This window comes from Grampus griseus (assembly GCF_964374135.1).
Source record: "Grampus griseus genome assembly, chromosome: 1".
Classification (NCBI taxonomy): Eukaryota; Metazoa; Chordata; class Mammalia; order Artiodactyla; family Delphinidae; genus Grampus; species Grampus griseus.
The window spans coordinates 135,921,869-135,934,688 of NC_139017.1; the positions used below are offsets into that span (position 1 = coordinate 135,921,869).

A 12,820-nucleotide genomic window follows, 5' to 3' on the forward strand; every position below is an offset into this window, starting at 1 on the left:
TGTTTTGTTTTTTCCCCCAATCCTTTCCAAGTCTGGAGGCCTCCAGGCTTCCTGTTACCTAGGATACAGAGCTAAGAGGTAGGCCCCGACCTCTAAAAACATTAAATGTGGATTTTAAAAATTCATGGAGAGCACTTCCAACCATTCTTCATTTTTTGTTGTTGTTGTTTTAGTTTTTGCTTTGCTCTTAGGAAGGACTATTTAGCAGCAATATTTTGTTTCCTGTTCCATTTATGTTTTACCCAGGGCTGGAAGCAATTTTACAAAATATATTTCAGTGTTTTGTAAAGTAAAAGTGCTGACAGGTTTCTGGTACCTTCTAGGTGCCAGGCACTGTGTCTCACTCAAGCTATACCTTTCGATTCTCTCAATAACCCGGTGAGATGTGGTTTTTGTTTTGTTTTGGTTTTTTTTTTGACGGTATGTGGGCCTCTCACTGTTGTGGCCTCTCCCGTTGCGGAGCACAGGCTCCGGACACGCAGGCTCAGCGGCCATGGCTCACGGGCCCAGCCGCTCCACAGCATGTGGGATCTTCCCAGACCGGGGCATGAACCCGTGTCCCCTGCATCGGCAGGCAGACTCTCAACCACTGCGCCACCAGGGAAGCCCATGAGATGTGTCTTGATTACACTGTTTTCAGTTTCAAACAAACAAACAAACCTGAATCTAAGAGGTATTCGAAGCCTGGTCCTCATGACCCCAGCATCGTTGTATGTTCTTTTCATTGTGCTGCACGACAAAAAATAAGGCCAAACAAACCTCTGCAGGATAAACTTACAGAATATAAGCTCCAACCCTAATTTCAATGTCGCTTGAAGGTGACCTGCCTTTCTTCAGATCTGCTTTAATGGGTGAGATGCCCCCCTACCCCCAGCACCCATCACCTCCTGGAAGCTATGATTATAGCAAGAGCTCCCTGTGGGGATGATGGGTGAGGAGTAGATTGTGATTGAATGTTTATTTGCATCTTTAAGGGAGGAAAAAATTACAGTGCCTTTATATTCCAGGAAGGAAGGAAGGAAGGGAGGGAGGGAGGGAAGGACGAAAGAAGAAGAAAGAAGACAGCCTCCTTAATCCTTCATCTCTGAAGCATATTTTTACACACACTCCCCCATGCACACACTGCACACTCTTCAGAGCTCTTGCAAACATACACACATTCACAACTCACAGATACCCACATATACAACGTGCAAACACAGGGCTCTCCTTTTAGCTCTAAGATTATCTTGTCTTAAAACAACCTCTGCAGGTAAGGGCTAAGAAGTAAGGAGGACAGTGCCCTTCACCAGGGCTCCTTTTTGTGTGATATTACACAGAAATCTCAACTCTTTGAAAGTCCAATTTGCAAAGCTTTCTAAAGGAATTTTGAAGAACACCGTTGCCTCCTGTCTGGGGAAGTGGGAAATCCTGCAGTCCATCAGAGAAGCCCCTAGACTCCTCCCACAGGGCTTTTATATTGGGCTGCAGGAAGCGCTGGCGCTGCACTCGGCCTCCCACAGAGCCCCGTGGGCTTTTATGAAGGCAGCCTGTGATCCACAGCTTCTCTGGAGCCTTGGGAAGAAGCCCGTTTGAACCGGCTGGGCATGGCATTGACAGTGTTTGCCTTTAGAGTTGGACAGACCTGGGTGACTCTGGCCATGCCAATTACTAGCTGTGGAACTGGGAGTTGATTACTTAGGTTTTCGAACCTCAGTATACTCATCTGTCAAGGGGAGACAATTGTGTCTGTTTTTGCAGAGTTGTTGCCACTTTTCTTCTCTAGGCCCTGCTTTCCCCATCCGTCAAATGTAAGAGTGGAATTAGAAGGTGTCTTCTGATTCTCTATCTCTGTGGTTCTATTTAAAAGCAGTTGGGACCACGTGCTGAAAGAGAAGATGGGAGGCACTCGGAGACAGTTTTGCCCAGATTCCCATGGCGTTCAGAGAGTGGCGGACCGGAAGCGCCAGCCATCCCTTCGCCAGGCCTTTCAGTGCCAGCCACCGTCTAGAGCCTCCCGTGGCTTTGGGGGGCGCTCCATATTAGGTTTTGATTTGTAAAATGGATAGCTTGGAAAAACCATGCTCCAAACACCAAATTATCTCTGGGCATGGAAGCTTAAGGATGAGGTTAAGGCCTGTCAGAGATTAATGCAAATTCTAATCAGAGAAATCCCGCAGCCTATATAAACATAAACGGTGCTTCCTACCCTTGAGCCCTGGTCTAAACTCCAGAGGACCACATCTGGATTGGCCCCACGCCTCCATGGTCAGGGATTGAGGATGGCCTGGCTGTCTGGATAAAGTGGCAACACAGGAGCCAGGCACCAATTCACATAGCACACCTGGAGTTACCTCTGTTGTACCAGGCAGGCTGCTGCCTTCTGGGGCTGCTAGATGAATCAGACCTGGGCCCTGCCCTCAAGGAACTCACCTATGCTTTCAACATTCATCATTCAGCATGTATTTAGTGAGTGGCTATTATGCACCAAGCCCCATGCCAGGGGTGGGGATATAGCGATGGGCAAGGCATGGGCATGGCCCTTGGGGAGTTCAGTCTAGAGGAACAGGTGGACAGTGACGATAGTCTTGTCCATGCTACAGGAGGGCCCGGGGTGTATAGGTTATTATGGAAGCTCAGAATTGTGGCACCCTGGCTAAGCTGGAGTGGGGAGCAGAAGCCGGGGAAGGCTTCTCTTAGGTAGTCACGGGATGGTGGGAGGGTTGGAAGGACTGCCAGGTGCACAGGTGGAAAGGAGGATGGTGGTGTGGGATCTGCAGGTGTTCAGTTGAGTAGGGCTTTGATGGCTGGTAGGAAGCAGTGCGTGGAGGGTGCAGTGAGAGCTGGGAAGACCCTGGGGGCCGTCAGCCCCAGCTCCTCCTTCTGCAGCTCAGACCAGGCAGCAGCAAGTTCGAGTGAGGCCTTTCTCGGACTGCCGAGCTCCTCTCCTGGGAATCTGCGCCTTGCCCCTCCCCTTCCTCAGGACACTTTGTCAGAGAAGCCTTTCCTGGAAGCCCCCTCCTATACTCCCTAACTCCCTTTGCAGCCTTATTTTCTCCCCCAGTTTCTCACCATCTGACATACTCTTTGTGTATCTCCACCAGATAAATTATAAGCTTCATGAAGGAGAGGTTTTTGGTCTCTTGATTCACTGCTGTTTCTCACTTCCCAGTGTCTGATACTTAAGTATGCAATGAATGATGAACAAATGAACGGATGGATGGATGGATAATGGATGGATGGATGGATGGATGGATGAATCCCGCGTCTTCTGACACTCCCAGGCCATGCTCCTTTTCCATTCCAATCAGAACTTTGTTCGTCTCCTCATCACTGACTTGATAGATCACAGAGGGCCTGTGTGATGTAGGGAAGGCCTTTGCTGCCTCTTTGCTGAACTGTTTGCCTTTGGACTCTTCACTGTGGTGCCCGTGAATACTGTGGATGTGTCAGAGGCTTTGTTGGGTACCAGCGAAGTGGCTGTGCTCTGATAGCCATGTTCTCTGGCCTCTGGTTGTTAGTCATTGAGCTTTTGTTCAACATGTTTAGAATCCTGGAGCAGTGGGGTCTGGTATGCCCACAACACATGCCCACAGATCCTGGGAGTGTCTGGTGAAACCCCTTCCGGGAACAAGGTTGTTGTTTCCAAGGGGGGATAAACCACAGCACCAGATGTTTTTCCTCTTCTTCCTGCCTGCCTCATCCGTCCATCCATCCATCCATCCATCCAGCAGTTTCTGAGTACCTGTTCTGTGCCAGACCTTGTGTGAGCAGCTGGGGACACCAAAAGAGCTCACATTTTGTGAGGAAAGCCTGAAAAATATTTAAATAGTTGCAAAGCAGTTGGCTAAGTTCTCTGATAGTGGTGGACTGAGGGATTGGAGCCCAGAGGAAAGGACTGTTATTAACTCTGCTCTGAGTCAGTTTACAGGCTCTCCTGAGCTTAAGATCAGGTCAGAGACTCTTCTATTCTAACTCTTACAAAAGCTATACACCTGTGTTTGAGACGTGCGTGCTATAAAAGGGTGTGACAGGTGAATTAGAGGAGCCTGAAGTTCCATATGTCCCATTCGGGTTGTCCTTTAGTCCATGACGCCTGTATAGTCCCCTCAGATTGCTTCTCCAGAGACAGAAGTCCAATACAAAAGACCAATACTTGACATGCAAAGCACTAATTCCCTAAGGAAGCCAGGTGGTTCTGTGGTTAGAGCATGGACTTAAAAGAGGCAAATCTTACTCAGTGGAAATCATGGCCCATTGTTACCTTGAGCAGGTGACATGGCCTCTCTTGGCCTTGCTCTCTTCATCTGTAAAATGGGCACAATGGTGTCTGCCTACCAGGATGGTTGTAACAATTGCAGGGGATATAATTTAAAGCACTTCGCTCGGTGTCGAAGAGCTCAGCAAACCAGTAGTTTCTTTTTCTCTCCCTGATAGTGGCAGAAAACAAGATCCGATTCCCTTCTAAAGGAGGAGAAAAGTCAACTAAAAACTCCTCTTTGTCCTGAACGTAGTTGAATAACTTCCCAGTTCTGCACCACGTAGAGTCACCAGGCACGTGAACCTGAGCCATGGAGGAGATGGGAGAAGGGAGAAAGTTTCTCCCATGGGTGTCAGCGATCTGGACAGACTTCCAGGAAGAAAGAGGGCAGGGACAGAGGAAGGACAAAAGCCTCCTTCTCACTCTTAGCAGAGAGCTCCCAAGAGCAATGGAAATGAAGCCAGAGGACAGTACAGACCTGTTTCACCAGTATGCAAATTGTGTAATGAAACACAAATGACTTAGCAAGAACCAGTGAGACTCACCCCAGTCTGACTTGCTGGTTCAGCCCCAAGCTGGCTTGAACTCAGCCAGATCTTTCTAAGGAGGTTTTGTTAGAATTCCACAGGATCCCAGTTTTGAAGCTCAGACCAGGAAGAAGAGAGCTCCACTTCTGGAGTGAGTTCTGTGTGCCGAGGACTTTCATATACATCGGGGGGCGGCGGGGGGGGGGGGGGGGGGACAGACATACACCTTTCTATTGTAAACTCCATATCTACAATCAGCAGTTTTATTTTAGCAACTGGAAGAAAAATCTTAGTCCCAGAAAGGGACTGAAAGATTATATTCTTTTTTTTTGTGAAGGAACTTGTTTTATTCATGTCTGTGTCTTTCACAGCTTTGAACAGAATAGATGCTCACAGCATTTTCTTTTAAGTGAACAAATCTCCTTATGTGACATATGGGAAAGCAGAAATCCAGAGAAGCAGAGTGCCTTGTCCAGGGTCAGACAGCTGGTGTGTAGCAGAGAAAAGATTCAAATCCAGTTGCTCTGTTTGCAAGTCAGGCACTTTCTGTGGCATCGCACTGACGCACAGGAAGTGGATTCTCTGAACACAGAGGCCTTCACACAGGTGGGGAATTAAAGACAGAGAGGACAGGACCTCAGGGCTGCAGATGCCCAGGAGAGGTCAAGCTGATTTAGGCTTTCTGGTTTTGTCCAGCTGCGCTCACCCCTTTCTTAACCACCCGTTTCAGGGTGCCTGGGACTTCGCTGAAGCCCCTGCCCGAGCTTTGATTCTGGGAGAGGCTCCTTGCTGTTTGGTCTAGGACAGGGCATTACATCCTTGGGGCCACAAGGTTTGACTCCCTCTCCTGAGTAAGGGTTACCTGCCCCCTGTGGAGTGGGAATGAATGGAGCCTCCTGACCTACATAGTATCCCCAGGTCAGGTTTCCAAGGGAGCAGGGCGTTCCAGAATGTACTCACTGATTCTGGGGAGGCCCGAGCCTCTGGCCTGGAGTGAGTGGCTCTTGTGAACTGGGCTTTCAACTGGCAAAACCAATCCGTTCAGCACTTAGATTGGGGTAGGGCAGAGGGTGTTATCAGATCCTTTGGTCAACCTCAAAGCCTGTTGCCCTCAGCTGACTTTTCAAATCGAAAGTAGTCCTTGGGTGAAAGGTCATTGTGCAATCGCTTTCTTTAGTAATTCGCTTGTTTTGGTGAAATCAACAAAGTCATTGAGTCAATCTCATCTATCAAAGAGAAAGGGTGACATCGATTTCTATAAAGAGTGCCTTGAGTCCCTGTCTCATGCCAGGCAGGGTCCTGTGATGTGTCATTTGACCCTGGCAACCCTAAGAGGAAGATGTTGTCCTGCCGGTTTCACAGAGAAAGAGACTGAGGCTTAGAGAAGTTAGTGAGTGGTAGAGCTGGGACTGGAATCAGGGCTGTCTCACCCCAAAATTCACTTTGCTACTGCTGTGCCCCTGCTACAGACACCAGGATCCACCCTGAGATCTTGAGACATTTCTCAATAAATGTGTCAGTTACTGATGGATTTGGGGGCACGAGCTTCCATCTGCCCACTCATTCCATGCCTGACAGCTTCCCGAAGGGATTCTTTCCCCCAAGATGGCCCCTCACTTCTTTCTTATTCCTGAGCACTCCCTTTCTGAAGCTATTCTGATGACAAGTCTCTTCCTCCCTCCTCAAGTTCCTCTCATGTATTTGCTTTTTTCTTATATTAAGCTCCAGCCTTCAGTATCTGAGTCAGTGGAAGGGGAGATGTGTGCCTCGTTCAGGTTGGGAAACCCACCCTTCCTCTGTCCCGCCCTGATCTCCAGGGCCCGTGACCTAAAGTCTACATGGAGGGGGCAGGGAGAGATGGAGGATTTTGAAAAGTCATTTTTTGAGGACCTGCAGATTTTTAAATTGAGGGAAATGAGAAAACCTTGAGGTTATTAGGTCCAAATTCAGAGAAAAAAAACCATGGTTAGAGAATAAAAGCATCTGTTTTTTGAGCAGTACGTGGTGCCAGGCACTTAGCACCAATCTGTGCTACAGCCTGTGAAACAGTGGTTGTTACACTTATTTCACATGGGCGAAAACTGAGGCTCAATGAGGTTTTTCTTTTTTTTATTTTTGGGCTGCACCCCGCAGCTTGAGGGATCTTAGTTCCCTGACCAGGGATCCAACCCACACCCTCAGCAGTGAAAGCATGGAGTCCTAACCACTGGACCACCAGGGAATTCCCCAATGAGGTTTTTCTGGTGAAAACCTGTGCCCTTTCTGTTGCCCACCCCGCCCCTGTCCATGGCCAAGACTGGCTGGAGGAAGGCCAGACCATGGTGGTCACACTACATATGGCCTAGTCCTTCTTCCCTGAACTTGCTATTGTCTTAAAGACCGGGTTGAGTTGGAGCTATCAACATCATTCTCACTCTCAAAAAGGAAGAGATTTCTTTGGTTCTTGATTGTAGAATCTGCTGTTTGTTGGGTCATTTCAGCAGAAATGAGGGAGTAGCCTTTGACCTGCAGATTATTTTCTGGTACTGAGTACCTTGCTTAAAATCATTTTACACCATGGCTTACAGTACCATTTCCCAATTGTGATTCATTAGGTAGATACTCTGTAAAAATAATGTCTTGTAAGTGATGAAAATAAACATTTAGTATTTACCAGTCTTTTTTAAAAAGACCCTTAGTATTCCATGGAGTATGGTTTGGGAAAGACTGACCTACTAAATAAAGGCCACGTTCATTAGTTTGACCTCCAGTGCCCTTCATGAGCTGCCTGTGCTTGCCTCTGTAGCCCTGTGTTTCACCCCTCCCCCATCCCCTGCCCCATACACCCTTTTCTGCTATTACAGAACTTCAAGAAGTTCTCTGCCGCTCTGATTGCTGCCTTATAAGCCTTTGCTCTGCCTGGAATACACACCCCCTCACTACCATCCCCTTAACTCCTAGAAAATACCTATTCGTGTTTAGGATTCAAGTCAAGTATACCTTCCCCTTAGTAACCGACCTTGGTCCCCCCAACTTCTTTCATAGTTTCTATAAAGCCCATAAGTGCACTTACATGTTTTCATATGTTCCTCCAACTGGATGCTCGTAGGGCAGGAATTATAACTTCTCATTTCTGTGTCCTTAGCACCCATCACAGTGCCTGGCTTATTTATTGAGCTGTGTGTGTGCGTGTGAGTGTATTTATTTATTTATTTATTGGCTAGTTCCACAGGTTTGGCCTTTTAGGTTAATTTTAGAATAATTTTTTAAGGTTTTTTTTCTCCAAAGCTTTTTAGGATGTTCCTAGGAATCTGATTAAGGTTACATATTAACTTTTGAATTTATAAGTTGAGGGTTCTTATAAATGGGTGTTCTTATAAATAAAAATCCTAGCGATCTATTCAAATTGTCCTTTATGTCCTTGGCTTCATAAAGGCTCTATGCAGTTCTTGGTAAGCTAATAACTATTTATAGCATCATCTTGGCCATTATGATGGGTTTTTTTTTTTTTTTTTTTGCGGTATGTGGGCCTCTCGCTGTTGTGGCCTCTCCCGTTGCGGAGCACAGGCTCCAGACGCGCAGGCTCAGCGGCCATGGCTCACGGGCCCAGCCGCTCCGTGGCACGTGGGATCTTCCCGGACCGGGGCTCGAACTCGCGCCCCCTGCATCGGCAGGCGGACTCTCAACCACTGCGCCACCAGGAAGGCCCCATTATGATGATTTTATCTCTTCTTTTAGATTTTTAACTGGGTATTTTTTATAAAACGATTGGTTTTTATCACTTGTTTAGTGGCCAACATCATCAGTGCATTCTCTTTATTATTTTTTATTTGTTGTTCTTACATTTCCCAACAATACATTTATATAATTTCGTAGTGATTATAAAGTTGCCTGCTGTTTTCCAGGCCTGGGTTTTTTTTTGCAGTTGTCTTCCAAGTCGTCGAGGTTTCAGTGCTAGAGGTTCTTCCTACGCGGGCAAGAGTGACTCTGGAATCTTCCACTCTTCTATCTCCTCAGGTTTACTGCTGGCTTGTCAATCCTGACCACCCAAAGGAAGGGGTCCATTTGTCTCAGGAAGGGCAGAGTCACTCCCTTGCCACTGTCCAGGTCTATCTTTAGGCTGTCAGCCCCTCCCCTCTGCTCTCTTCCCCTCTCTCTGGTCTCCCAGTGCCTTGCTTTGATTTGTAGTCGGAAGTTCCCCTCGTCCCGTTGTGTCTTCCCCCTCATTTCCCAAGTTCCCACAGGAACCTGAGAAGTCTGCTGTGCCCAGAGGTTAGAACGGAAACTGCAGCAAGATAACTCCAAGGGACAATGCCCAGCTGACGTCATTGCAACTTCTTTGCCTCGGCCAGAGCGGCGTTTTGGTTTTTTTCTTCCATTTTTCTTCAGGTTACTCTTCTACCCCACCCAGTCCAGTCTCTGTCAACCTCTCTTTGAAAGCTCTCTGGCATTGTCTGGTTGGTTTATGTGTTTCCTCATATTCTAATGCAAAATCCCTGGTTCCAAGTGGTGACTTAGAAGCTTGTTCTTTGGTAGAGTTGCTTTCTTTTGAAGCAGAAGCATTCCCTTGCGACTATCATAATGAACCACCCTCCCCCACCCCGTCATCATGCTTGTGTTTCCATGACACTCCTGAGAGGCAGGTAGTGTAGGGATTGTATAGCCGTGATCTCCAGGAAAACACACGTGTGCATTGAATGAGTTGTCATCAATTGTAAAAAAGAAACCTTTACTAACCCCAGTTACTATTCTTTAATTGGTTTCAGTCAAGAAGATGATAAAAGGAAACTCAGGTTTCTGGAGGGTCTAGTCCATGCCAGGCAGCGTGCTAAGGCCATTCTCATGAATTCTTTTCCTTGGCTCTTATTAGCTTACCTCCCTAGAAAAGCTCCATTTTTCTTAGTGTTTAGTAGAGGAACTAAGGCTCAAGGTTTAAAAACATGGGCTTGAGGTCAAGTCCAAGTTGAACGCTCTTTCTTCCAGATGGTTCCATGTGTGGGAATGTCACGTGTGTCAACCTGGGGCTAGAATGCAGGGGAGCGGCCAGTCACTCAGTGTCTGTTCGTTTTGTCTCCTCCCTCCAGCTGTACCTCCAGGCCCGCTTCACTTGGCGAGGGGCCCGCCTGCTCCGGCCCCTCCTGCAGTTCACCCTGATCATGATGGCCTTTTACACAGGACTGTCCCGCGTGTCTGACCACAAGCACCATCCCAGTGATGTCCTGGCGGGGTTTGCTCAAGGAGCCCTGGTGGCCTGCTGCATAGTAAGTAGCCTCTTGTCCTCGGCACACAAGCAGGGCCCTGGATGGCTTGCTTGTTAAATGTTTCCAGCTCAGTGACCAAAGCCAGGGAGCTCAGTCCTCTTCTCTGCTTGGCGTCTGAGGAGCCATCCTGCCCCAGGAGCCCTTCAGTGAAATGAGGATAATTCCTGCTTCTTTCCAGCCTGGGAGTTTTAATCCAACAGATTCTGTGAATCCTTTTCTCCAGAAATACGGAAGGTTCGTGCTCATAGTTGCAATAGCAAGAGGTCTTAGATATTATTCTACTCACTCACTCTATCCATGAGGGCAGTCAGGGTTCAAGAGGAGAAGAAACTTGCCTCAGGTCACATGTCAAGAGTCTAAATGTCTGACTCATATGTTTCTCACATGCTGCTTTGGTGATCACTTGCTATTCAGAAGCACTTCCCAGCTGCTTGGAAAACATCTACCCTTCCCACTGTGACCTTTACAGGACTTGGTCAGACCCTAAACTAGGTGTTGGCTGGGGAGGTGGGAGTATGGCGAAGGCTAAGCCCTCTCCTAGCCTGAGGGCTTTGTACAATCAAGTCACAGAGCTTCCTAGAGAATGGCCTTGGGATGGACCACATTCCGATCAGCCTCAAATGACCTACCCCTCCACGTACTTCCTCCCTGACTCCCAGTGAGGGGGGATGAGGCATTCCACCTCTGAGGCTCTATCTCTTCAGGAATCTCTGCTTTTTTTTTGCCTGCTAAGTTTTTGTTTTTAAGAGTCAAAAAGAGAAACTTTTTTTTTTTTAATCTGTACAACATTACATTTCACGCTAAAATGTTGAGGGTTTTTTTTCAGCAAACACAACTGAGCACCTCCTCTGACATTGTGCCTTCCTGGGCCCTACTCAGGGGCACTCACCCTGGTCCAGCAGGAATCCGTGTTCGAGTACCACAAATGCAGCTTGTATTGTTAGTTTAACCCTTGCTCATTCCCGGTAAGAATCATGAAGTGAGATCTAGGCCAGCCCCTGGTCCTTTCCTGGTTTTTCAGCCTGGCTGCAGCCCCATGTCTCCCTGGAATAACCTCCCTGCTTTCCTGCATTCGTCACCCTGTGTTGAAATTGTGGACGTGTGTCTCCCTTTCAATCGTTTCTCAGGGACAGGGACCCTAGTTAACATATATGTTATTCTCCCTGTGTCACCAAGGCCTCTCAGAGATTCTAGCTCAGAGTAAGTGAATGCGTGTGTAATCAACACAAAGCTAGTACTCTTGAGAACATTCTCTTGAAGGCAGAGGGACGGAGAAGGCACAGCCCTTACTTCCAAAAAAATCCCAGTCTAGTTGCTCACAGCCAGGCCAAGCACAGGAGCTACAGTACAACGAGGGACTGTCACGGGGACTGGCCAGGGCACTTCGGCAGGCAGGTGAGGCAAGAAGAGGGGCAGGGAGTTGGGGTGATCAGAGTGGACACCACAAAGAAAGCAGCATCTGAGCTGCCGGCCAGCCTCATCCCAGGAACCCTAGTCTAGGGACTGGCTGTTTTGAGGGCTTTACTCGTTGCTTTCTTTCGTTTTTCTTTTCAGTCAAGGCTAGAAGGGAGAGAAATTGGGGGAGCAGACCGTTAATGAGAGCAGCTGTCACTGAGAGCTTGTTCTCTGAAGCTTGGCCCTTTAATGTGAAGTGACAGTGGGGGATGGGTGTTTGCACGACAGGGTAACCCTTTGCTGACCGTGCCCTCTGAGCTTTGCTCTAGGCAGGAGGTCAGCCCACGGGGGCCTGCTGTGGTGTTTCCTTCTCGGCGCCACTGCCCTAATTAAAGTCTCCCGAATCCCCAATTAAAAAAATTGAAAGGTTGGGGGTTCCTTCATAGCCTTCCCCTCTTTTATAGAGCACTCTCTACGCACAATGAGACGAAGTGTCCGGGAGGATCATGGTTTATGTTCGAGAAGGGAAATGAGGGGTCTGACTTTTATCCTGTTTGGCTCGGGTGCACTGGAGCGCTGGATAGGAATTTGGTCCTAGCGTTTGTCAAGCATCTACTCTATGCTGGCTCCGCTCTGGGTCCTTTACTCATCGGCTCCTTTTAGGGACACGGAGCCATTGTATACCGCGGCCATTTTACAGATGAGGTCACTGAGGCTCAGAGAGATGACTCAAGTCATCTGAGGTCACAGCTAGTTGACAGCGGCTCCCGGGATGATCACTGACTCCAAAGCTTTGCCCTCTGTGCTTGGCAAGGGGGCACGGTCACCGGAGCTGAGGCGGCAGGAGGCACCCGAGGCATAAGCAGCCTAGGCAGCAGCTTACAGAGCAGAAGTTAAGGGTGTCAGGGGCCTTCCCAACCCTTCGGGCTGATCCAGTTGCTGCTTTCAGTTTGAAAGCCTGTTTTACAGTGTCGAGATGGCTTAGAAAAGGGTTACAAACATCTTTCCCTGTCCCACTTAGCTGTGAACACATGAGGGTAGGGACTTGACATTTATCATTTTTCTCCCAGTGCCTGACTTCCGGCCTGGTCATGGAAGCTCAGGGTCCTGGCTGGCTCAGCACTCCAGCGCTGAGGGAGCCGTTTCATCTAAGCCACCTGAGAGGCCAGGGCAAGACACTGGAGTCAGCCTAGGAGCTTGAGGAAGCTCAGCTCGGGGAAGAGAAGGCAGTGGGTCACTTCCCATCAAAGGAAGTATAAGGATCAAGACCCTGAGTTGAGCCAGAGACGGGTCTGGGGAACCAAGAGGCCATCTGAGGACACCACGTGCTGGAGGAGGGGACCGTGAGGTGGCTGAAGGGCATCTGCCTCACGGGTTTTGCAGCTTTATCGGGCGCTTTTCCAGAGTTGTACCGGGTA

General features: G+C 48.4%; 1 protein-coding gene across 1 annotated transcript in view; it reads left to right on the plus strand.

Moving 5' to 3' along the window:
* The window catches only part of PLPP3 (phospholipid phosphatase 3), an 84,063-nt gene that overhangs the window by 58,790 nt on the left and 12,453 nt on the right, over positions 1-12,820 (plus strand). Inside the window, exon 5 of the mRNA XM_082655924.1 lies at positions 9,831-10,007. Within this exon, the coding sequence (XP_082512050.1) occupies positions 9,831-10,007 (177 nt within the window). The remainder of the gene's footprint in view (positions 1-9,830; positions 10,008-12,820) is intronic.